This window comes from Ahaetulla prasina, chromosome 4, assembly GCF_028640845.1.
Source record: "Ahaetulla prasina isolate Xishuangbanna chromosome 4, ASM2864084v1, whole genome shotgun sequence".
NCBI lineage: Eukaryota > Metazoa > Chordata > Lepidosauria > Squamata > Colubridae > Ahaetulla > Ahaetulla prasina.
In genome coordinates this window covers 104,365,097-104,391,853 of record NC_080542.1, presented here as the reverse complement: position 1 = coordinate 104,391,853, position 26,757 = coordinate 104,365,097, and the positions used below count along the sequence as shown (strand labels likewise).

The 26,757-nt window shown below is 40.0% G+C and overlaps 1 protein-coding gene across 6 annotated transcripts in view; it reads right to left on the bottom strand.

Annotated features, from left to right (window-relative positions):
* The window catches only part of OSBPL3 (oxysterol binding protein like 3), a 132,717-nt gene that overhangs the window by 33,839 nt on the left and 72,121 nt on the right, over positions 1 to 26,757 (bottom strand). For 4 of the 6 annotated variants that reach the window (XM_058182103.1, XM_058182102.1, XM_058182106.1 and 1 more), the window contains 9 exons: positions 10,513 to 10,629; positions 10,295 to 10,348; positions 9,993 to 10,106; positions 8,201 to 8,374; positions 6,988 to 7,111; positions 4,202 to 4,305; positions 3,995 to 4,087; positions 1,612 to 1,768; positions 798 to 928 (listed from right to left, as the gene is read on the bottom strand). In XM_058182103.1, coding sequence (XP_058038086.1) covers positions 798 to 928; positions 1,612 to 1,768; positions 3,995 to 4,087; positions 4,202 to 4,305; positions 6,988 to 7,111; positions 8,201 to 8,374; positions 9,993 to 10,106; positions 10,295 to 10,348; positions 10,513 to 10,629 — 1,068 coding nt within the window. The remainder of the gene's footprint in view (positions 1 to 797; positions 929 to 1,611; positions 1,769 to 3,994; positions 4,088 to 4,201; positions 4,306 to 6,987; positions 7,112 to 8,200; positions 8,375 to 9,992; positions 10,107 to 10,294; positions 10,349 to 10,512; positions 10,630 to 26,757) is intronic. The other 2 variants (XM_058182105.1, XM_058182107.1) reach the window with 1 other exon arrangement.

Sequence of the window (26,757 nt, the reverse complement as noted above, 5' to 3'; positions counted from 1 at the left end):
CGAACGGTTAGTAAACCAGTTCAGATTTGACCATTGGTTCCCTGCAAGCTGACCTCTTGAAATTTGTTTATCTTAGTAGCTAATTTTCATTCAAAGATCAAAGATCAACTAACTCAAAGTTAATGGGATGGGATTTTATTCCACCTTATTTAGCCAGACTATCAGGGATTGCTTTCAAGATGTTTCTTAAGACATAAGGAATGAAAATAATGGTGGTGAAGGCAAATGCCAGATTTCCTTATTGCAGGTAGTGTGATATAACCAGTTCATTCTATCACTTTGTATTTTATTATAGAAATTCAAAAGGTGAGTATACAGTATAAAAGAGAGGAGATATGCTCCCATAATCCTCTGTGTCTACTTTTGGGAGTCAAGGTGATAGTTTGAGCAACTGATAGAGAGATTAACAAGCATAGATTATCCTGGGCACTAGAAATATTTTTTTATCATAAACTTCACTAAATTCTGTGATGAAATATGAGAGTCCACTGCTTTGAGATAAGACTATTATGGAGATAGAACATATTCACACTAAGTGTACCACTTCACAAAAAATGAAATAGATGCCTGTGTGTTCAGCACAAGGACACACATTATGCCTTCTTCAAAAGCTTCTACCACACTCAGGCAGCAAAATCACAATTCGCAACTTGTTATAGAAACTAATGAAAAAGTGTTTATCAAAGCTCAGTTCATTTCGAGTAAACTAAATGAAGGCAAAAATCAAACCAAGAAGAATTAATGTAATTGATAAAACACGTTTTTTGAACACAAGTCCAATTAATGTGGGAACTTACAGATGATAAGGCATTCTTCAGTCCAATGATCTGAGCAGATGGAGATGCGACTGAATCATGGTCAAACATCTGCTTCAGCTTCTCTCTTTCTGTTGAAATCGTACTAAAAGCTGACTTTAAGGTAAAGTACACTACAAAAATAGTTAAAAAAGATTACAGAAATGACACGATTTGTTGGTCAAAATGTAGAACTATTCAATGCATCACAATGAAGACAAAGAACACTAAGCAAGCAAACAAACCCAAATCTTTTGATTAATGTCTTAAAAGTTGTGCATAAAAGAAATACTTGTCTCATTTGAAAAAAAAAAATCCCTGAAAAATCAATCAAATTAATTTAGATGGGAAAAACTTTGCTGGCACAATGGTTAAGTTATTGCTTTATTTATTTTGTAAATAAATAAATGACGAATGCCATTTTTCTTGGTCTTTGAGCTTGTTTTAATTAAAATAGCTTACTCTAATAGCAACCCTTTTACATCACCAATGCTAAAGCTGAAATTCAGCAAGCCATTTGGAGACACCATACATGTAAACCTAAGGCAACCTACTGTTACGTGGTTAGATAAAGGTTTTAACAAATGTCTGATATGTTAAAATATTCCAAAATCTTACATTCAGAACAACAGTCAATATGAGACCGTCTTCCCATTTTCTAGAGGGAAAATAATGAAGATCAATATTTATAAAATAATTCTTGTGGTCTCCATAAATAGTCCAACATTCGATATTCATAAATTGCATGCCAAGTTTCATTTTCATGAACCTACAAATTGTTTTCACCATCTTTCTATTAGGGACAAATCCCAATTACCTTTGTGAGCTATGTGACACAAGTCCTCTTGCAATTTAGAAAATTCTGATGTCACCTCAGAACCATTTGAATACATTTTTTCATCCCCATAATCTAATGTAGATAAATTAGGATTTGAAGCATGCAGCCTTAGTGGAGCAGAAATAACAGCTGGTACCTGCAAAGAACATACATTATAATTATTTTTATATTTCCATTCAGTTATGCCAATTTTCAGAGACTGCCTGGATATGTTTGCAGTTTTCTTGGCAATATTTGCCACTGCCTCCTTTCTAGGGTTGAGAGATAGTGAATGGCCCAAGGTCACTCAGTTGGCTTTGTGCCTAAGGTGACACTAAAATTCAAAGTTTCTCAGCTTTTAGCATGACGCCTTAACCAATGAACAAAAATGATGTATATAAACTTCCACATGAATGAAACAAAACATTAACCTTGCTGCTATATCTGAAATAATGCCAGAGATGGTCATTAAACCCGTCTCTGTTTGGCTCTTTTGCCCTGCAGTTTCTCGTTCAACAATAGATTATTTGGAAAATACCTATTCCCTTTCAGTTAAAAGTAACGCTGTGATACTTAGATCTTCCTAGGACACTTTTCTAAATCAATTTCTAGAGTTTAGTGTTTATTCTGAAAATTACAAAATTAATTCTGTAAAAATATAAAAACATTTTTATAAAAATGTTCAAATGAAGTAGAAGAGGAAACATAGCCATTTTGAGGATTAAAAAAAATATTATGGAATGGGTGAATAAAACTAAACAAGGACCTCCCAGTGGAATGTGTGGGATTAAAAATAAAATTTTTATAATATAATTTGGAATGAAGTAAGGAAATACTGGAAGGAGTTTTTCTTTATTTTTTAAAGAGAAAATATGTGTGGAAATTTTAGGATATGTTGAAGAATGGAACAACGCTCCAATGTTAAAATCCAAGAAATGTCTGAAAAGAAAGATGTTAATGTCATGAGAATGCTAAAAAATGGTAATGATGTATGTTTAGATAGCAATGTATAACTGAACAAATGTTAAAACATTCATGTGATTTTTTTAGAGTGGCTGTATAATTTGTTTAAAATATATGTAAAAATTGCATCTGTGTTCTGGAAAATTCAGCAAGAATAAACGCAGCACTTATAGAAAGATTAGTTTATTAAGAGACCATATGCAAATATTTGGCACAATTCTAACTAATGAATAGAAGATATGCAATTTGGAAAGTGCAGTGTGACTATGCTGGGTAGGGTGGGTTGAGATCAGATTTTTCCTTTATGCAGCTTAAATAAGAGTGGATGAGAGAAAGTTTATGATGGGAGAGAACAGAACAGAACAGAACAGAACAGAACAGAACAAGCTGGAAAGGTCCTTGGGGGTTTTCTAGTCCAGCCCCTTGCTCAAGCAGGAGAACCTATACCATTTTATATAAATGGCTATTTAGACTCTTCTTAAAAACAATTTTATTGTAAGTGTATTGATCTAGACAAAGTATATGATAAAGTGAATTGTCTTGATTTATGTGAATTATGGAAATTGAAAAACTAAAGAAAGCAGATGAATTTGTGTATGTTGTAAAATGTTTAGAAAAGATAGAAAAATAAATGGAGAAATTTTTAAAACAGGCACAAGCTGGTAAAAAATTAATGGGCAGTATGTAGTCTGTTGAAAAAAAAAGATTGATTGAAAGAAAAGAAAACAGGTATGCAAACAGCAGATTTCTCCCTAGTTAATTATATAGAAGTGAGAGCTGCCTATGCCAGGAGAAAAATAAATGCAGATCAGATACACTGAATGTGATAAAACAATGGGGTCAAGAATGTGTGTTGCTGAAAAAATATGGACTGAATATAATAGTGAGATATGAAATAGTGAGATATTCTCTGATGAGATGTGTTCAGTGAATGAGAAACTTTTTATTGAACCAAGGCAATCTAAAATCGTAAGAAGCATACTTAATCACATTCAACTATTGATATGTTAATATTTCTGTTCAGGTTTCCTGCCCTGTCTCAGAAATGTCCACTTAATTTGAAGGATTGGTACCTTCCTACATATTGTATAGGAAACAGTGCACAAATAAACGCACATAGAATGAATGTAACTCTTATCTCTCTCCCTCCCCCTTTGGATTTGAAGATAAAATTCTTATAAGCAGGTTTCTTTATAAGAAAATAACTGTTTATTGTTAAAAGTGAATTGGCCAAAAAGCTCAAATTTTGCCCAAAATTTAGAAGCCCCACTCATTCCATGCTGCCTTCACAAGCAGAATGAAATATCTTCCTACTAAGCAACTAAGACTATAAATTGTATTGGAAAAAGTAAGTTTTTGCCAGCAAACAGCATCTATCATAGACTAAAAATGAAGCTGAGGTATAGAAGAGGTGTTTTACCTGCAACATCCCTTTAGCATCTTTACCAAGAGCTCTAGAACGCCATCTTCTGTGTGTTCTTTTTTCTTTTTTGGGACTTTCAAAAAGGAGACCCTTTACAACAGCATGTGAAAAAGAGAAACGTACCACTTATCACCATTCTAGGAAGAAATCTAGCCTTAGCAAGCAGAGTGACCCCCATCAGAAGCTGCAATTTCTTCAACTTACTTGCTGAATATTTATGGCAGGCGCCGAATATGTCCTATGGAGAACTTCCATGCTTTGTAAAAGCTGGCTCATCTCCAAGAGATAGTTCTGACAATGGGAAAGGTCTGTTTGGAATAAAAACAATGGCTTTCACTGCTTTGGTGTAAAAAAAGAGAGAGAAAGCAAAGAAGAAAAATAATGTACTAAACCATCAAATGTCTTGCTGTACTTAATTGTTGAATAAGATACTGGCAGAATGCAAAAGTTGTTACTCAATATTTCAGTACCTGCTATTATTATTCTACCATTTCTATCATAGAATTAATGATTTAATAGCTGAATTAACTATTTAAAAGAAAACTTGGAGTATAGTTTTTTATATTCTAAATTTTGGGAATATAAATATTCTATGAACGAGAATACAAAGAGAGTCATTGGACAATAGCATCTGAAATAATGCTTTCCTAAAATATATGTTTTAAAACTATTGAATAAATTTTTAAAAAGAATTTAATGACATCTTTGAACATATTTTTTATTTCCAAAAACAAAGACTTTTCCAATATTTTACAGCTTTAGCAGATATAATTTACGGGTGTCCCACAGTTCTGTTATTTTTATTGCTAACAGACAGTTCTGGTTCTTAAAACTGTAAAAGTACAGTAGAATAATTTACTTAATTGTTATTGCTTATTTTTAGCACAATGATGCCAATTAATCAATGATGCCAATTATCTTCACTGTACACATTATTTTCAAGTTAAAATTGTAATTTAACCTGCAATTGTGGCTGTAAAGTCATGATGGTCACAAAGTGGATCACCTGTCAGGCGCAAACAACCTGATCCCCAGCTGTAGAATTCAAGCTAACTATTTATTATATCCTGTCTATAATAATCTTTTCTGTTTTCTCCTGAGAAAATATAGATAAGGTTCATTGGAGCTTGGGAAAAAGAGGCTCAGTTCTGGATCTCTTGTGACTATGCAAAGATTTGAGATTAATTCCCCACTTGAGACTTTCCTCCTGCCTGGCTGGGTGGTTCCCAACAGGATATTTTTTCCCCTGGGTTAAGCAAATGTGGAAGTTGTAAAGTGAACCATTGTTTGCTATGGTCTATAACTAGAAATTACTGTATTTTTTGGAGTATAAGACGAACCGGAGTATAAGACAAATCTTAGTTTTTGAGGAGGAAAATGAGAAAAAAGCTGATTGGAGGTGGATTGGCCTCCTGGAATACCCCAATCAGCTGTTCCAAGAGGTGAATTTTAGCAATAGGTTTGTTGGTTGTGAGCTCTGTGCCTTGCTTTTTTTTTTTTTTTTGCTTTTTTTCTCTGCCTCTGAAATTTCTGAAACTCTGTTTCAGAAAAAACTTTTATTTCTGCCTCTGAAAGCCTCCGAAACAGAGCTTCAGAAAAAAAGCTTCTGAAGCTCTGTTTCTGAGGCTTTTTTCCTGAAGCTCTGTCTGGAGGCTTTTTTTCTGAAGCTCTGTTTGGAGGCTTTTTTTCTGAAGCTTCGTTTCTGATGCTTTTTTCAGCCTCTGAAATCTCTATTTGAGAAGCTGGATGGGGCTACCTTCAGAATATAAGAAGCACCCAGATTTTCACCCTCTTTTTTGGGGGGGAAAAGGTGCATCTTATACTCCGAAAAATATGGTAAATTGTTTCCGGTGTGGGGGGGAAATTGTAAATCATAGTAATAATGTGGGCCAGTTGTTGAGTACCCAAATGAAGTCATCTGGATGTGGGAGAACCAGATGTCAAAACTTCTAAAATGGATCGTAAGTAGCTTTTTCTGGACTTATTGTTTTGTTGCAAAACTATTCTGTACATTCTGAGTGGCATAGTTCTGCTATCCATTTATCAAACTCCCTCTTTTTTCTAGAAAGAATTGTTACTAAATTCCAATAGAAATGAATAACATGGTTTCAGCAGCTTTCTTTCGATCATACTTTTATCAGTAAAAGTATATTTATTAGTATTCTATTACAAAATATATGATAATATTTAATGTAACGTAAACTATAATCTCCCTATGTAATAAATATTGAATAACTGAACAAATTAAAAAAATCTATACACAAAACAAAAAGTTTATTTGAATTAAGCTGTAACAGCTAATCCTTTATTCAATATTTCCTAAATAATTAAGGCCCCCTTCCCTATATCCCCATTTAATGTATAAAGAAGAATATTTCCTAGTCAAAACTGCTAATGAGAAAAGAGAGTTCAAGTTAGCCCACATGATCAACACCTGGGAAAAAGGTAATAGGGTTTTTATATATTGTTAGGGACAGAAAAGCTTAATAAAGGATGGTCACGTTCCAATAGTATAGTTTTGTTTCCTAAACAAGAACATTTTGTTTGAAAAGCGGTAAGGACTTGTATTTTTTTTGCAAGGAAATAAATTTCACATTATCTTTTACAGTTTGATTTCCTGTGAACCAATTACAGCAGCTCCAAGTTAGGCAGAATAGAGCTATTTTACAAAGATAAGGAATTATATTTCATTATTACTTCTAAGAAAGTCCAATTTCACAAAGGACTCTTGTACTCTCATACAGAAAGAACACAAAGAAATATGTTTCTTCTGAAAGTCTCCCCATCTTGCACAACTGCTCCATTTTTAAGAAAATTATTCAAGTTCTTCAAGCAGGTACTGTACCAGCAGTATTTATTTCAATATCACATGGATTAAATTTTTTATTTAAAGATTAGAAAGTAGATAGGAATATGTCATAAAAACATCTGAGAAAATTTGGAAGAGGTAGAATATTTAAATCTTTTAAATCATGCTACTTTCTTTTTACCTTTTGAACATCTTTCCATATCTTCAGATGACTGCAAACAAGTTGGAATTCTTGATTCATTTAAGCAAGGGAATGACATAGGACTTCCCGCTTGCACTAAATTTTGCTGTGTCATGCTGCCTCTCTGTTATATGATAAGATTTCATAAATAATAATAATAATGACAATAATCAGTTTTCCAGTGATTGACAATGTGTGACTTATGATTAAGGGACACTTCAAAATCAACTATCAAGGTCTACATTCATATTAAAAAAGTTGATTAAAAAAAAAGCTTGCCCAAAATTAAGATTATATGTATGATGCTCTCTGTACTGTATTAATCTGTTGACTAGATGAATGAAGATTTACACCAAAAGGACAATTGCTAACTGAACATTGCCTTCAATTCTTTGAAGTTATAAAAAAAATCTGCAATAACTTTGCATGCTCAAAATACAAATGTTACCCAAATTGCTATACACTATATATACCAAACAAGCTGAGCAGTTTTCATCTATGTCAGCAGGTTAGTTCAGGAGGAGACTGAAGTCCCCTGAAGCAGAGAACAGTACATTCTGGGGAAGACTGCTTTAGACTGAGACCCAGCAGGGGACAGAAATCTACTTGGTGGGGGAGGCAGACGAATGAAATGGGAGGAAAAGAAACAGAGACATCAAGACAGAAACCGAGTCACTATCTTTAGCCCTTTCCCTAACTCTAAACAGAGGTAGTTAGAGTACTTCAAAATATATCAATAAACATGCCCGTTAAATCAACAATGTAGAGTGCACACCTATGTCATCACAGAACATTCAAGAGGAAAAGAGTTCCTATTACAATGTATCTTAAATGTCGGGTCATGACCTTATTCCCTCCCTGCCAATGATCAGTTAAAGTGGGCAGGAGAATATGGAAGAGTCCAGGCTTGTTTATATTGACATAGATGACCTTGCAAAAGAATGCTGATTTAAAACAAAAACCTACTTTGTTCCAGTTTCTATGCTAATTAAAATAGAATTAAAAATGCCAGGAGGATATTACATTTTGTCTTTCATCAAATCCTGAGAACTCACATAAAGCCAATAACATTTTGATAATGGTTTATGCACTACATGTTATATATGTTCCCCAAATCCTACTACCAATGTTTGTTGTATCCCATATAATTATTAAGCTAATAAATTAATCCTTAAATGGATGTCCCTTAATCTACAGTTAATACAAAATCTACCTTTTTGTTTGCTGTTGATTCCAAAAGACCAGTTACTGAATCTGCAATAGATGTTGAAGCTGAGAAGAAATGATTGTTGATATCATATGGAAACATGGAAATTTCATTTTGACGATACATTCTATGATGACGCAGTTTTGCTACCCATTCATCAAATACTTCCTGAGATTTTGCCTAATAGAGAATTGAAGATGATAGAAACAATAGTTACTAAATCCCAGCATAAATATATAATTCATGTTATATGGTGGTACAGTGGTTAGAATGCAATATTGCAGGTTGAATCTGCTCACTGCCAAGAGTTTGATCCTTTTAAGAGCAGTAAAATGAGGACTCATCTGATGCTGACTCTGTAAACTGCTTAGAGAGGGTTGTAAACCATTATGAAGTGGTACGTAAGTCTAAGGGCTATTGCTATTGCTATATGGTCTTACTTTCCCCAGTCAAAACAATAAGCAATAATTTATCCCTAAGTAATATATCTGTTGACAAATTGGGCTGCTTCCATGAGGACAGAATAATATTTCTCCTTGGGAATACAGAAAACAGAAGTTTTACTGCAGCAGATGAAATAGGTTTGCTTTCTTAATAAAGTTCTTGTAATCAGTTCTGTTTTTCAACCTAAGGGATAGGAGATAGAGGATACTTGGAAGCAGAGATGTACAGCATTTATAAAAGCAAACAAATCCTGGAACTTGTAAACAACAGCACAAAAAGGTGCTGTTGTATTGAGAAGGTATTGATTAAATATCAGTCATGAAGAATAGGAAGATGCTCAAAGGTTTGGTCTTTCGCTAGCTTTTGGTTGAAGAAGGTTTTTTAAAAAATTTGAGTAACCAATCAGGTCAGCAAAATTTTTTTAAAAAGCCATACTTTCCAGTGAGGTTTTTTTTATCCCCAATGTAGAAAAAAAGTTTTAAAGTTTGATCATACACATGCAGAAATCTGCCAAAGATTTCAATGCAAAATTTAATTTTAAAAAATCTTCCCAAATATACCCACTTTGGGGATAGTTGAAATAAGAGTCTGTTTTCCATGAAGGTTATCAAATGCAGTCTATGGTTTCATCAAATATCAGTCTAAGAACCACAGGAAAAACTGTTAAAAGTTCAACTAGTCTCCCAATCTATAAATAAAATCAGAAGACCCATGAAATCTAGAACTGAGCATTTAAAACCACATCAGACCGTTTAAAACCACAGAAAAAGAGTACTATCAGTAGTGGAAGTCTAATTTATTTTATTTGTACACATACTGTTTTCTGGTTCATTCTGTCCAACAGGATTAAAAATAGATTCAATATAGTTCTCATTTGCGAATACAACATGCTACACAAAATGTACATTTTTACCTAAAGCAATTTAGTAAACAAACATTGATGTATCTATATTCATTCATATCTTCATTCCAAATATATTAATTAACTATGCTCACTTGTTTTCTCCCAGACCTGCTTTTTTCAATCATCTTTCACAGGAACAAATTAAATTATTACATATGGAGAAAAAATTGACCCTGACACAATTCATTATTAATGAACAATTTTGCATTTTATTTTTGTTACAATGAAGGTTCCAGTTGGCTGCAGGGTCTTTTGCAAAATATGAATGTATATGGAAGAAAAAGGCTGTTAAAAATTAAATGGTGAACCTGCATTTTAAGCAAATGACAAAGAAATGTATTATTATATAAAGCAACTTCAAGAGGATTCTAAGCCTGCATATAATGGTATCTAAGAGTTGTACAATATTTTTAGCTTCAGAATATATTCCTATTATTTAACTAGGATTACCTTCAAATGATAAATGTGTTCCTCAGTATCCAAATCTATACATTTAGTCGATTTCTTCACAGACATCACCGAAAGGCCAACATCTATACATCCATGCAACTTTCCTTTCTCTATCTGAAAAAAAAAACATTTAAAATTATTTAGTTTAGCTTAGGAGAAAACAACATCTGATATTGGTTTTCAGAATTATCTCTTTCTTCCTATTGATGTCTATTGGAAACAATCACTTATTTCTTTTCCCAAACTGTGAAGCTACCATCGTATTATTTTATATGACAACATCTGCATATTGAAGTACTTACATCTGCTGGGTTCTTAGCGTATTTCAAAATCCCTTTGTCCAGAAAGAACCATCTCTGCAATAGAAAAGCAGACTTTTTAATCAGACGGGACAACATATGCAGTAAAATTGTATTTTTAAACAGTTGCAATATTCTCCCTGCCAACTTTAAAAAGGACAGCAAGCAAATGTTTTAAATGGCATTGGCAACAAATACCAAGAGTGAAGGCTGATTCTCACCTTATGCCAACCTTTCAAAGGCCATTTCCTTTTTTTCAGCAAGTAACCTTCCTGCTTCTGGGGTTCCTGAGTGCAACTCATGACTCCGCGAAGTCCTTCTATGATTTCCCAGCTGTCCTGTTCAGAAACAAAATCCAAAATACCTGATGAGTTGTTGTTTTTCTAAGTAAAAGGAGTATTATATATGCTTGTTGCCTTCAGTTATTTATAAAAATAATAAAGATGATATAAAAATAAATAAACTGATACAATCACACCTTATCAATGTACTGTAAATCAATTTCTGGGAACCCGAAACATTTTATTGATTGATTTATATCGGTTTTTCAAAGCCATTCATTTGAATGCAAGGTGTCAATTTTAACTGTTTTTTATTTTACTTACTGACCTTAAGTCTTTCCCCACAATTGAGATGAAACGTTACTCATAACTTCTTGAATCAGCAGGAAACTTTACTAGCATAACATTTTCTGTTCAAACTTTCCTGCCACCCCCACAACAATCCTCTGATGTGGCTTGGGCTGAGAGAGAATGAGTGGCTCAATGTCACCCAGCCGGTTTCCAGGCTTAAAGAAGAACTGGAATTCACTGTTTTTCATTTTTTCTCCCTTGTTTTCAGTCATCCAACTCTGCTTAAAAAGGACAAAATCTACAAAACTTTATACATTCTTAGGTTGCTCTTGGATGGTATCAGAACACTAATGCTATTCCAGCCAAGGACAACTTATGCCTGTAATCCACTCATGATTTGAGTACAAATTGACTAAAGCATTATGGAGATCCATCAGGGAAAAAAAAGATGTTTCTGAGGCCTGATTATGCTGTACCAAAGTGATAGTCTTTGCTTAACAAGGAGTATCTGTAAGGCAGATAAACGCAAGACTGGAATTTTAATTGCAAAGTGATATGATGCCTCAAGGATCATTACCTTTCTTAAGCAAGGATTGTTGCCAGCTGAACCTCCTGCCAGCTTCTCACATGCAAAGTCAATGAGGAAACTTGCAGAAATCTGCAAGTCCCACGCAGCTCACATACAGGCTGGTGGGCAGAAAAATGACTGCTGCCGAGCAGTGAGATTGCAGAAGTGGCCACCAAGGCATAAATGTAGTCAGGGCTCACTGCTACCGGGTGGGGAAGATTAGAAGTGATTTACCAGAGTGACCTGATTTTGCTTATGGGAGCCCACAGGGAAGGTCAGAAATGGTAATCAAATGACCAGGGGGCACTGCAACTTTTCTAAGTGTAAACTGGTTGTCAAATACCCAGATTACAATCATGTGACCTGGGGGTGATGGAACTTTAGGTCCAGTTGCAAGTACCACTCATTAGTGCCATTGAACATTCACATAGTCACTGGGTCAATTGTTGTTAACCAAGGACTATCCGTAGTTATCTGCAAGCAGGAAATGGCTCTACATGGACTGCAAATCAAATTACAGCTATAGGCAGAAGAGCAAATAAAAATTTTTAAAACCCTTTGATATTATGTTAGAGAGGCAGTCTGGTACAGGGGTTAAGGCAGTGCTTTCTAAACATGGATAATTACCTAAAATTGACTAAAGGTGTTTTTTCTTTCTCAGACAAACCCAGCAGCAATATTTAAATAGGAACTTTCTGATAAGCAATTTTGGGTAATGAAGAAAAAACATTTGGGAAGCACTTAATCAAGCATTAGGCCAGAAACTGGGAGACTATGAGTCCTGTCCTGCTTTAGGTACAAAGCCAGTTGGGTGACTTTGGTCCAGTCACTCTCTTCCTCACCCCTAGGAAGCAGGCAATGGCAAACCACTTCTGAAATCTTGCAAAAACAACTTCAGGGACTTGCCCAAGCAATTGCCAGGAGTCAACTCTGACTTGAAGACACCAGACAACAACAATCTCCCTGTGTTAGTCACAAGGGGAAAAAAATAATACAAAGATTTTCCAAGAAGTTTTCGTCACACAAGAGAAACAAGGGAGGGAAACCTATTAATGTTTGCCTTTTTCTCCCTATATTATTTATTCTGAAAAATGTAAGAAATAGATAGTACAAATAAGAAATCAAGTACACAGAAAGAAATACAGGCAGGCAAGCAACAAATCTGAAATACCATATAGCTGATATACACTTCTACATCCTTAGAAACTCTCAGTATTATCAGATATTTTATGACCATTTTCTAGTCCAAATCCATGTTTCTTGCTTATTCATTAAGAAAAGACTATTTAGTTAACGTTACTCATAATGCTGAAAGAAAACTATAGTGAATAATGCGGTCCATCAATACAATTAATTATACAAAAAATAAAATAAAATGAGGTCTCTAACACCCAAATTTTGTATGTGACACAATTTCATGTATAAAATTGTGGACCAAGAATAGCAATAGCACTTAAGAGTCATATACTGCTTCACAGTGATTTACAGCACTAAACAGTTTACAGAGTTAGCATATTGCTCCCAACAATCTGGATTCTCATTTTACCCACCTTGGAAGGATGGAAGGCTGAGTCAACCTTCAGCCAGTGGGATTTGAACTGCCAAACTGCTAACAATCAGCAGCCAGCAGAAGAAGTAGCTTGCAATACTGCACTCTAACCACAGCGCCACCACAGCTCTTAGAATGATTTCCAATTAAAACTAAATTCAGCATCAAATTTACTTTTTAAATACAAGTTATTCTAGACATCAAGGCATATATCCACAATTAGTTAGCTATTTTTCCAGAGAGGAAATCAAATGCTTTTTCCTATAAGAGGCATATAAAATTCTTATTGCTCCTAACATATACAGTACCAATCAGTACATTAAGCTAATGTATGGTTTAATAAAATCCAATACAAATTTTTCAGACTGCAATGGGATTTCAGCTTTAAAATTTATTCCAGTCTAGAATAGAATAACAAAGTTGGAAGGACCTTGGAGGTCTTCTAGTCCAACCCCCTGATTAGGCAGGAAACCCTACACCACTTCAGACACATGGTTATCCAACATCTTCTTAAAAACTTCCAATGTTGGAGCATTCACAACTTCTGGAGGCAAGCTGTTCCACTGATTAATTGTTCTACCTGTCAGTAAATTTCTCCTTAGTTCTAAGTTGCTTTTCTCCTTGATTAGTTTCCATTCATTGCTCCTGCCCTTAGGTGCTTTGGAGAATAGTTTGACTACCTCTTCTTTGTGGCAGCTCCTGAAATATTGGAACACTGATATCATGTCACCCCCTGGTCCTTCTTTTCATCAAACTAGACAAACCTAGTTCCTGCAACCATTTTTCATTTGCTTTAGTCTCCAGTCTCCTAATCATCTTTGTTGCTGTTCTCTGCTCTCTTTCTAGAGTCTCCACATCTTTTTTACATCGTGGCAACCAAAACTTGATGCAGTATTCCAAGTGTGGCCTTACCAAGGCATTATAAAGTGGTATTAACACTTCATGTGATCTTGATTCTATCCCTGTTTATGCAGCGGAGAACTGTGTTGGCTTTTTTGGCAGCTGCTGCATACTGCTGGCTCGTATTTAAATGGTTGTCCACTAGGACTCCAAGATCCCTCTCACAGTTACTACTATTGAGCCAGGTACCACATATACTATACCTGTGCATTTGTTTTTTTCTTGCCTAAATAAAATGTAGAACCTTACATTTCTGACCATTGAATTTCATTTTGTTCGATAGTGTCCAGTGTTCAAGTCTGTCAAGATCCTTCTGTATCTTAAGCCTATCTTCTGGAGTTTTGGCTATTCCTGCCAGCTTGGTGACATCTGCTAATCTGATAAATTCCCCATCTATCCATACATTTTATTATTTTGCAATACAGGTAGTTCTCAACTTACAACAGTTTGTTTAATGCCCATCTGAAGTTAAAACAGGACTGAAAAAGTGACTTATGATTGTTTTAACACTTATGACAATTGCAGCATCTCCGTGGTCATATGATCAAAATTCAAACACTTGGCAACTGTCTCATATTTATGTTGGTGGCAATTTCCCAGCGTCAATTATCACTTTCTCACAAGCAAAGCCAATGGGGAAGCCACTTAACTATGGGGATAGTCACTTAACTATCATGTTACTAACTTAACAGCTATAGTGATTCACTTAACAACTGTAGCAAGAAAGGTCTAAAACGGTGCAAAATTCACTTAACAACTGTCTCACTTATCAATAGAAATTTTGGGCTCAGTTGGGGTTGTAATTCGAGAACTATCTATTTTGTAGCATTTGTATTGTATAATGTATTTTATAGCATTGCCATCACACATAAAAGAAGGGTCCAAAGTGCTTGTTACTATTCCAGCAGTTCTTATAAAATGAATTATTTATTTTAGTAATCAAGACTGGAATAATAGTGGTAAAACACTATTTTTTATTTAAATCATTTTTTTTATTTTTATCATTTACTTGAAGCCTGCTAGGCAAAAAATGGGAGGGTGTAGGAAAAAAACAGGGGGGTGGGGTTTGTTTTTGAGAGAGAGAGAGAGAGAGAGAGAGAGAGAGAAAGGAGAGAAAGAAAGAAAGAAAGAAAGAAAGGAGGGAGGGAGGGAAGGAAGGAAGGAAGAAAGGAAGGAAGGAAGGAAGGAAGGAAGGAAGGAAGGAAGGAAGGAAGGAAGGACGGACGGACTACAAACCTGGCACTAGATGCAGCTTCAGAGGATAATCCAGGGCTGGAAGGGACCTGGAGGTCATCTAGTCCAACCCTGCTCCAGCAGGACATTGTTAGTGAGTTTCTGACTTTTGATCCCCCAGTCAGGTTACATAGCCACGCCCACCCAGTCACATGACTTCCCCACCAAGCTACACCCACCAAGCCACACCCACAGAACTGGTAGGAAAGAAATTTAGATTTTACCACCCGGAACAAGGCTCTACACAACTAGAAGCTGCCTCACAAAGGGCCAAACTGGGCGGAACCTGTCAGCAGAAGGACGAAGATAGCAAAAGTCAGCAGAGGGTAGCAGGGGTGGCACAGTGCAGGATGATAGGGGATTTAGGCTGCAGTGCTGGGGCTTTGTAACACAGGTTTGGGTGGCTGAATGCAGCATGGGATTAATGCGGCACTCAGTGATGGGCCACATTACTGGATCCTGGACCAGCAGGGCTAAAATATGAAGGTAGCAATCCTGGGTCTCTACTTTAGCTTTAGCGTTCCCAGCATCAAGGACTGCTGCTGTACAGGATAGCCTAAATGCCGGAGATGAGGGAGGTAGTCAGGGGGAGGAACGTGAAGAAGAGGCAGTCTCTTACTTTGGAAGAACCAAGGATTGAGGCTGGGAGGAGGAACCAAACCAGGAATGGCTTGAATCAGAATGGGTGCTTACCTAACAAAGATGGGTTAACTTAACAATGGCAACAGGGATTGTCAGAATTGCCATCGCTGAGCAGGTTAGTCATGTAATGTCTTGCTTACTGGCCACATTACTTAGTTGTGGCTGTTAAGTGAGGACTACTATACTTTGTCAATAAATAAGTAATTTGAAAAAGAAAGTTGAATTCTTGATAGAATATTCACTTTGACAGTCATAATGTTCCCAAACCAAGGAAGTTTTAATTTTTCCCCACACCAGGAACTGCCTCATAATATATTTTCAAGCTATATTTATATAGCTTGAACATAGCAATTACCTTTAAATCTTTGTTACTTTTTGTAAAAATGAATCCTGAATATTTGACCTTAGCAGAAATATTAAAATCTGTTGTTTGATAGACAACAGCTTTTCCTACTCTGCTGAATTCCATGTCAACAGTTTCATTAAATAACCTGATCCAGAACTATAACTGCATATATTTTATCAACAATGTTAAAGGGTGCTGGACTGAGAAAACGTAAATATAATATAATGAGTAAACAGTAAATAAGTAAAAGTAAATTAATCACTTGCTGAATTGAGCAGCTATTAAAATCAAATAAATAAATAAATAAATAAATTCAGTGTGTCTTTTTCGTGGCTAATTTAACTTCCGAAATTCTATTTTTTTTCATGCTGTCTTGTTCATTTAGATATAGTATACTGTTCCAAAGTAAGAGTACTTTCTACAATTTTGGCTTTTTGTTCGTTAGAAATATAGAAATATACTATGCAAAAAAAATTACAGCGACAGATATTTTCTTCAGAACTGCAAACATGAAAAGCCATTCCAAATTGTCAAAGGCTTTTTCAGCATCAAGAAAAATAATGCATAATTTTTATTCTTCTGGTTTATCTTATCAATATTATTCCTTACATATCTTTTCCAATATAAGATTCTTTTAATCAGGATATATTATATCAGTGCTTCTCAATTATTTTCTGTCATGCCCCCCTAGGAAGAAGAAAACATTTTTCGCGCCCCCCGCGCAACTGTAAACACGGGGCTTAGCTTGTTATGACAGTGTTTGCCGAGGTCAAACGCGCCCCCCTTTACGGAGCCTCGCGCCCCCCCTGGGGGGCCCGCCCCACTATTTGAGAAGCACTGTTAATTATATCAATTTGAAAGCTATTTAGTATATTTTTACATACTAAAGAAGAGACATCTGTATGCTTCAGGATGAATTTAATTATTTTTTCTTTATAAACAAAAAAAATAAAAGCTATTTTACATATGGAGGAAATTTTTCACATATCTGGATCTCACTCATTACCTGGATTAAAGGTTTGTCAGAACAATTTTAGAAAGTTTTGTTGTAAATTCAGAAGTACTATCAGGTTCTGCAGCTTTATTAAACTTCAAATTTAACTGTTAGTTTTATCTTATGTTGCAGGTCAATTAAAAACCTCTTTTTGTTGATATGTAAATTTATAAATTTAAATTTGTAAATCTGTAATGTAATTTTTCATTTAAACGTTTTTGTTAAGTATGAGAGACCTAGTATATTTCTGTCACAAGAAAAGAGAATTCTGGTGAAATTCTAATGAGTGGAATGATTTTGCACTTATTTAGTTACTAAGTAGATGGCCATTTATGTTAATGTTCTGTTTTTCATTGTACCACTATCTCACTATTTTATTTATTTATTTTTATTTATTTTATTTAATTTTTATACCGCCCTTCTCCCGAAGGACTCAGGGCGGTGTACAGGCATAATAAAAACCAGCAATACAATATACAAATTTAAAATCCAATTTAAAAAACTTATTTAAATTAGCCCAATGATTAAAATTTACTCTACTAAAACCCCATTTAAAATTAATAAATTTAAGATTTAAAATCCCAATTTAAGCCAGCCCCGCGCGGATAAAAAGGTGAGTCTTGAGTTCGCGACGAAATGTCCGAAGGTCAGGAATTTGGCGTAAGCCCGGGGGAAGCTCGTTCCAGAGTGGGAGCCCCACAGAGAAGGCCCTTCCTGGGGCCGCCAGCCGACATTGTTTGGCGGACGGCACCCTGAGAAGTCCCTCTGTGGGAGCGACGGGTCGGTGGGAGGCGATGGTAACAGCAGGCGGTCCCGTAAGTACCCAGGTCCTAAGCCATGGAGCGCTTTAAAGGTCATAACCAACACCTTAAAGTGCACCCGAGGCCACAGGCAGCCAGTGCAGTCTGCGCAGGAGCGGTGTTACATGGGAGCTACGTAGCTCCTCTATCACCCGCAGCTGCATTCTGACTAACTGAAGCCTCCGAGCGCACTTCAGGGGGAGCCCCATGTAGAGAGCATTACAGTAATCCAAGCGAGAGGTAACGAGCGCATGAGTGACCGTGCATAAGGCATCCCGATCAAGGAAGGGGCGCAACTGCCGGACCAGGCGAACCTGGTGGAAGGCCCTCCTGGAGACGGCCGTCAAATGGTCGTCAAACGACAGCCGATCATCCAGAAGGACACCCAAGTTGCGCACCCTATCCTTTGGGGCCAGTAACTCGCCACCAACAGCCAGCCGCTGCAGCTGACTGAATCGGGGTGCCGGCATCCACAGCCACTCCATCTTGGAGGGATTAAGCTTGAGCCTGTTTCTCCCCATCCAGACCCGGACAGCCTCCAAACACCGCGACAGGACCTCAACAGCTTCATTGGGGTGGTCCGGGTGAAAAGTACAGCTGAGTGTCGCCAGCGCACTGCTGGTATCTCACCCCGAAACCGCTGATGATCTCACCCAGCGGCTTCATGTAGATGTTGAACAGCAGGGGCGAGAGAATCGACCCCTGGGGGACCCCACAAGTGAGGCCCCCCGCCGGCCACCTCTGCCCCCCTGTCAACACCGTCTGCGACCGGTCGGAGAGATAGGAGGAGAACCACCGATATACGGTGCCTCCCACTCCCAATCCCTCCAACCGGCGCAGCAGGATACCATGATCGATGGTATCAAACGCCGCTGAGAGGTCTAATAGGACCAGGGCAGAGGAATATCCCTTGTCCCTGGCCCTCCAGAGATCATCCACCAATGCGACCAAAGCTGTCTCCGTGCTGTATCCGGGTCGGAAGCCGGACTGGAACGGGTCTAGATAGACATCTTCATCCAGGTGTTGGGGCAGCTGTCGCGCCACGGCACTCTCTAATGATCAATTGCCTCCCTGACTTCCATCTTTCATTAAATCTAAAACATTGCAAGGGGTTTTCATAAAGCCTGCATAAAGATACTTCCAGCCCAGCAGAATTTATTGGATAATTTTTTTTCTCCTGCAAAGAACATTCAGTCAGTTGCACTGGTCACATACGTGATCAAAAATTTTGAAAGATTATGTGTCCGGAAGGACATGTGGTCAGTAAATGCTCAATTCCACCCAGTCACCCCATCACTATCCTGAATAGAGATTTGTAAAAACGTAGTTTGTGCACAGCTCCAATATTTTTTTATTGTATGTGCATACTAGGGTGCCTCATAATTTCTATGTCTATTTTAAAATATCTTCATTATGTCGATCTTTACATTTGTAACACAATTGCCATTGGAAAAAATTGGCCTGAAAACGATACCATTTTACTTTTGATTATATAAACCAGAATTTATTTATTTTGTAATTGAAAATGAATTGAAAACCCATAAGGGTTTCTGGCAATTTTGAGACTCATATTTTACAGTTTATTGGAAAATCAGACTTACAACTCTATTAGGGAGCGTGCCCTATTTATTCATTCTTAACAGTTTATTTTTCTCCTTGCAAAACGGGAATTAAGGAATGCATGTTTAGAAGGAAAGCCAGAGGGACAGACCAGTTTCAGAGACTTTTTAGAGAAACTAGTATATTTCTCATGAATTGTTTGAAAAGGTTCAAGAACAAGGTGATTCCAAAATCAGGTTAGGAAGCTTTGCCACTTCTCAGCAGCAGCAGCAGCAGGTGAAGCTAAGCAAGATCACATCAAATACCTGTACAATTAGCACAGGGGCCACCCAAGGCTGTGTGCTCTCCCCACTTCTCTTCTCTCTGTATACCAATGACTGCATCTCCAATGATCCATCTGTTAAGCTACTGAAGTTCGCAGATGACACAACAGTGATTGGTCTCATTCGAGACAATGACGAATCTGCATATAGACAAGAGGTCGAACGACTAGCCTTGTGGTGCAACCAAAACAATCTGGAACTGAACACACTCAAAACCGTAGAAATGGTGGTAGACTTTAGGAGAAACCCTTCCATACTTCCACCTCTCACAATACTTGACAACACAGTATCAACAGTAGAAACCTTCAAATTTCTGGGTTCTATCATATCGCAAGATCTCAAATGGACAGCTAACATCAAAAACATCATTAAAAAAGGACAACAAAGAATTCTGCGCCAACTCAGTAAGCTCAAACTGCCCAAGGAGCTGCTGATCCAATTCTACAGAGGAATTATTGAGTCTGTCATTTACACCTCTATAACTGTCTGGTTCGGTTCTGCAACCCAACAAGAAAAACACAGACTTCAGAGGATAATTAGAACTGCAGAAAAAATAATTGCTACCAACCTGCCTTCCGTTGAGGACCTGTATACTGCACGAATCAAGAAGAGGGCCGTGAAAATATTTGCAGATCCCTCTCATCCTGGACATAAACTGTTTCAACTCCTACCCTCAAAACGACGCTATAGAGCACTGCACACCAGAACAACTAGACACAAGAACAGTTTTTTCCCAAAGGCCATCACTTTGCTAAACAAATAATTCCCTCAACACTGTCAGACTATTTACTGAATCTGCACTACTATTAATCGTTTCATAGTTCCCATCACCAATCTCTTTCCACTTATGACTGTATGACTATAACTTGTTGCTGGCAATCCTTATGATTTATATTGATATATTGACCATCAATTGTGTTGTAAATGTTGTACCTTAATGAACGTATCTTTTCTTTTATGTACACTGAGAGCATATGCACCAAGACAAATTCCTTGTGTGTCCAATCACACTTGGCCAATAAAAAATTCAATTCTAAAAAAAAAATTCATGGAAATGCTTTTCTTGGCAATTAATAATCAAAATAATAATTATTATTATTATTATTATTATTATTATTATTATTATTATTATTATTATTATTATTATTATTATTATTATTATTATTATTATTTATTAGATTTTTATACCGGCCTTCTCCCAAAGGACTCAGGGCGGTTTACAGCCAATATAAAACAATAACAGTGTACAATTAAAACAGAGAATTAAAAAACTTATTATATAATTGGCCAAAATTTAAAACGTTTAAACCTAAAAACCCTTAAAATTCATATAAATTAATTCAACCCCAATTAAAATTGATATTTAAAATTTAAAATTTAAAAAATTTAAAAATTTAAGCCAGTCCCGCTTCGAATAAATAAATGCGTTTTCAGCTCGCGGCGGAAGGTCCGAAGGTCAGGAAATTGACGCAAGCTAGGGGGAAGTTCATTCCAGAGGGTAGGAGCCCCCACAGAGAAGGATCTTCCCCTGGGGGCCGCCAGCCGACATTGCTTGGCGGACGGCACCCTGAGAAGTCCCTCTCTGTGCGAGCGTATGGGTCGGTGGGAGGCGTGAGGTAACAGCAGGCGGTCCCGTAAGTACCCAGGCCCTAAGCCATGGAGCGCTTTAAAGGTAGTAACCAAAACCTTAAAGCGCACCCGAAAGACCACAGGCAGCCAGTGCAGCCTGCGCAGGAGTGGTGTTACATGGGAGCCGCATGCGGCTCCCTCTATCACCCGCGCAGCTGCATTCTGAACTAACTGAAGCTTCCGAGTACACTTCAAGGGGAGCCCCATGTAGAGAGCATTGCAATAATCCAAGCGAGAGGTGACAAGAGCATGAGTGACCGTGCATAAGGCATCCCGGTCAAGGAAGGGGCGCAACTGGTGAACCAGGCGAACCTGATAAAAAGCTCTTCTGGAGATGGCCGTCAAGTGGTCTTCAAACGACAGCCGTCCATCCAGGAGAACACCTAAGTTGCGCACCCTTTCCATTGGGGCCAATGACTCGCCCCCAACAGTCAGCTGTGGTTGCAGCTGACTGTACCGGGGTGCCGGCATCCACAGCCACTCCGTCTTGGAGGGATTGAGCTTGAGCCTGTTTCTCCCCATCCAGACTCGTACAGCTTCAAGCACCGGGATAGCACTTCGACAGCTTCGTTGGAGTGGCCCAGGTGGAAAAGTACAGCTGCGTGTCATCAGCGTATAGTTGGTATCTCACCCCAAAGCCACTGATGACCTCGCCCAGCGGCTTCATATAGATGTTGAACAGGAGAGGCGAGAGAATCGACCCCTGTGGCACCCCACAAGTAAGGCGCCTCGCGGTCAATTTCTGCCCCCCTGTCAACACCGTCTGCGACCGGTCAGAGAGATAGGAGGAGAACCACCAATAAACGATGCCTCCCACTTCCAAACTCTCCAACCGGTGCAGCAAGATACCATGGTCGATGGTATCAAAAGCCGCTGAGAGATCTAATAGGATCAGAGCAGAGGAACAACCCCTGTCTCTGGCCCTCCAAGGTCATCCACCAATGCAACCAAAGCTGTCTCTGTACTATATCCGGACCGGAAGCCGGACTGGAACAGGTCTAGATAGACAGCTTCATCCAGGTATTGGGGTAGCTGCCATGCCACCACACTCTCTAGAACCTTCGCAACAAAGCAAAGGTTGGAGACTGGACGATAATTTCCCAAAATAGCTGGGTCCAGGGAAGGCTTCTTGAGGAGGGGTCACACCACCGCCTCTTTCAAGGCGGCGGGGAAAACCCCTTCCAACAAGGAAGCATTAATAATTCCCCGGAGCCAGCCTCGTGTCACCTCCTGTGTGTCCAGCACCAACCAGGAGGGACACGGGTCCAGTAAACATGTGGTGGCATGTAACTTCCCCAACAACCTGTCCACGTCCTCGAGAGCCACAGGGTCAAACTCATCTCAAACAATCTCAACAAGACGCGTCTCCGTCCACGCAGAAGAGAAATTCTCAACACATGATTCTTAAAAGCTTTATCTACTTTCTTATCATACAATAAATATGCATGCCAACCATATAATAAATCATAACCTTCTATATTCAAAATCCTTTCCTCCGTCAAATTAAACCAATCATTTATTACCGAAAGAACAACTGCTTCATAATACAGTTTTAAATTAGGCATTTTTAATCCTCCTCTTTCCCGTGTATCTTGCATTATTTTCATTTTGACTCTCGCTTTTTTCCCTTCCCATATAAATTTATTAATTCCAATCTGCCATTCTTCCAAATTTTTGTCTTTCTTAATTATTGGTATCATCTGAAACAAGAACAAGAATTTAGGCAAAACATTCATTTTTATAACTGCTATTCTCCCCAACAAAGATAATTGTAATTTTTTCCAAGTATTCATTTCCTTCTGAATCTTTTTCCATAACACATCATAATTATTCTTATACAATTTTACATTTGATGAAGTAAGAAAGACTCCTAAATATTTAACTTTTTTTACAATATTATTATAAGTTGCCGGCGGCCATTTTGGCTGGTGCGGCTGCAGAAACGGGCCTGCGGAAACGGGCCGGCTGGCGAAGCGGTCGCTCGGACATCAGCGGCACTGATACCATCAGCGGCAATTGGCAGATGGCGCCGGCCATTCTGGAGGGGCGCGGAGCGGCGCTCGCTAGGACTGGCCGGGCTGGATCGTGGTTTGCTGAGCGGCGCTCACTAGGAATGGCCGGGCTGGATCGTGGACGGTTGCCGGCGGCCATTTTGGCTGGGCGGCCGCAGAAACGGGCTCATGGAAACGCGTGCGGCTGGCGGCGGTCGCTCGGACATCAGCGACCAGTTGGGGGGTGCGGTAGGCTGGCCAGCGGCAGTGATACCATCAGCGGCTTGGATACCAGCAGCAGCGGCACTGATACCATCAGCGGCAATTGGCAGATGGCGCCGGCCATTCTGGAGGGGCGCGGAGCGGCGCTCGCTAGGAATGGCCGGGCTGGATCGTGGTTTGCTGCTGCCGGCCGCATATGTCCATCGGCGGCTGGATGTTCTGCCGCTCTATCCTTCAGTGGCATGGCTCAGCAGCATGGTTTCTACGATTCCACCCATCTGATGGTTCCATTGGCAACATCTGGGACTGTCTGGCTGCGTTATGGCCGCATTTATCATCAGCGGCTTGCGGCTGGATTGTTTTGCTGGACTATTTTCAGCGGCACCACAGACATTGGACACAGGTAGCTTGGACATTTTGGATTTTAGATCTCTAGCTGACTTTTATTTATACCATCATTCGACATCTGCGGCTGAAAACTTTTTTCCTGTCCCCGGTATTTATTTATTTATTGACGGCATCAATTGTGGACGGCCTTGGACCTGATTATGGGCGGCACCAGTGGGTAAAAACTTTTGCTGTATCCATTATGGGCAGTACTGAATGGCAGAATCCATCAGCCAAACTTCCACCTTATTTATTACCCTTACCGGGCATTTGGCCCTGGTTTGTGACTGTCCTGACTTTGTCCATAGGCTACGATAACATCAAGTGGCTAGGGAACACCTTTCTTTTCCCCACTGTTATCTAATCTTTTAGCATGAAATATTCGTCCGCTGACCTTTTCCGACTGCGAGGTTCCCCCGCCTCGCAGGAATGGCCCTCCGGGTTATCGATGGCCGGCCTTAACGAGGGGTCTTGGGACCCGGAGAGGTGGCATGCGAGGAAGAAGAATCTGTGGGGTTTTTTAAACCGTTTTTTAAATAAGGGTTTCTTAAGGGGAGGATTGACGGGTGGGGAAAACCCATCGGGAGGATCCAGCCCCTGTGCTAGTTCGCGACACTATTCCATCTTGTCTGGAGGCAGGGAGGGAGGACGTTCCAGGTTTAGAGGGATGTTCGATCTGTACGGTAAGTGGGAGAGGCAGATATGGCGGGGAGGGGCCGAGTTGCGGAGCACGCGTTCGATGTTTGAAAGCGATCGCGTGCTCCGGCCCCTCTGTCCCTACCCGTTCCTCGGGTGGTCGTGATCCTCAGAGCTTGGATCTTCGGCTGATGTTATGTAATGCAAGGTCCGTGGTTAATAAGGCTCCTCTGATTTGCGACCTTATTCAGGGGGAGTCCGCGGACCTTATGGGCATTACGGAAACCTGGTTGGGCCCAGAGGGAGGGGTCCCCCTGGTTGAGATGTGCCCTCCAGGTTTCCGAGCATTTCATCAGCCGAGGGTCCAAGGTAGGGGTGGGGGGGTGGCGGTTGTTATTAAGGAAGATCTAGAGCCGAGGGAGGCCACTATTCCTCAGATTGCCGGTTGTGAATCCCTTTATGTGCGGTGGGGTTATAGGAATCAGTTGGGCTTGGTGATCGCGTACCTGGCTCCTTGCTGCGTGACCACAGCCCTGCCTGAGCTGTTGGAGGTACTTGCTGCTGTGGCGGTCGAGTCCCCCAGACTTATTGTCATGGGGGATTTCAACCTGCCATCAGCTGGCTCGTCATCGACGGGAGTTCTTGGCTTCCATGACGGCCTTGGACCTGATTCGAGTAAATGATGGCCCTACGCACACGGGGGGGGGGGCACACTGGATCTGCTTTACATCTCTGGACAGTGGTTAAATGATCTGGTATTAGATGATTTAGTAACGGAACCAATGTCATGGTCGGATCATTTCCTCCTTCGCCTAGACTTCCGAACCGCCATTCACCACCGCAGGGAGACGGAACCTATACGGTGGTTCCGTCCCAGGCGCCTGATGGACCCTGAGAGGTTCCTGACGGAGCTTGGGCCATTCCGTGAGGATCTGGCCCATGGCACGACTGAGGAACTGGTCGTGGCCTGGGAACAGGCCGCGGCCGGGCCTTGGACCGTGTCGCGCCTTTGCGGCCTCTGACCCGGCGTAGATCTCGACCGCCCCTTGGTTCTCCGAGGGGCTGAGGGAGATGAAACGCCGGAGAAGACGCCTGGAGAGCACCTGGAGGTCCAGTCGCCCGAACTGATCGGACACTAGTTAGGTCCTATTCTAGGACCTACCTAGTGGCAATGAGGGAAGCGAGGCGTTCACGCCCACCCTCATTGCGTCGGCAGATAACCGCCCGGCCGCCCTGTTTCGGGTGACCCGCTCTCTCCTACATCAGGAGGTGCGGGATGACCCGTTGCAGGGACGAGCCGAGGAGTTTAGCGGTTATCTATACGATAAAATCGCTCAGCTGAGGGACGGTCTGGATCGAATTTGGGATGATCCAAGCGAGGGAGAGGAGGCACGTCTTGTTGAGTCCATTTGGGATGAGTTCGACCCTGTGGCTCCCGAGGACGTGGACAGGTTGTTGGGGAGGCTTCACGGCACGACATGTTTACTGGACCCGTGTCCTTCCTGGCTGGTACTGGCCACTCAGGAGGTGACACGAGGCTGGCTCCAGAGGATTATCAACGCTTCTTTGTTGGAAGGGGTTTTCCCTGCCGCCTTGAAAGAGGCGGTGGTGAGACCCCTCCTTAAGAAGCCTTCCCTGGACCCAGCTGTTTTGGGTAATTATCGTCCAGTCTCCAACCTTCGCTTTGTTGCGAAGGTTGTAGAGAGTGCCGTGGCGCGACAGCTTCCTCAATACCTGGATGAAGACGTCTATCTAGACCCGTTCCAGTCCGGCTTCCGACCCGGATACAGCACGGAGACAGCTTTGGTCGCTTTGGTGGATGATCTCTGGAGGGCTCGGGACAGGGGTTATTCCTCTGCCCTGGTCCTATTAGACCTCTCAGCGGCGTTCGATACCATCGACCATGGTATCTTGCTGCGCCGGTTGGGGGATTGGGAGGAGGCACCGTATATCGGTGGTTCTCCTCCTATCTCTCCGACCGGTCGCAGACGGTGTTGACAGGGGGGCAGAGGTCGACCGCGAGGGGCCTCACTTGTGGGGTCCCTCAGGGGTCGATTCTCTCGCCCCTTCTGTTCAACATCTACATGAAACCGTTGGGTGAGATCATCAGTGGT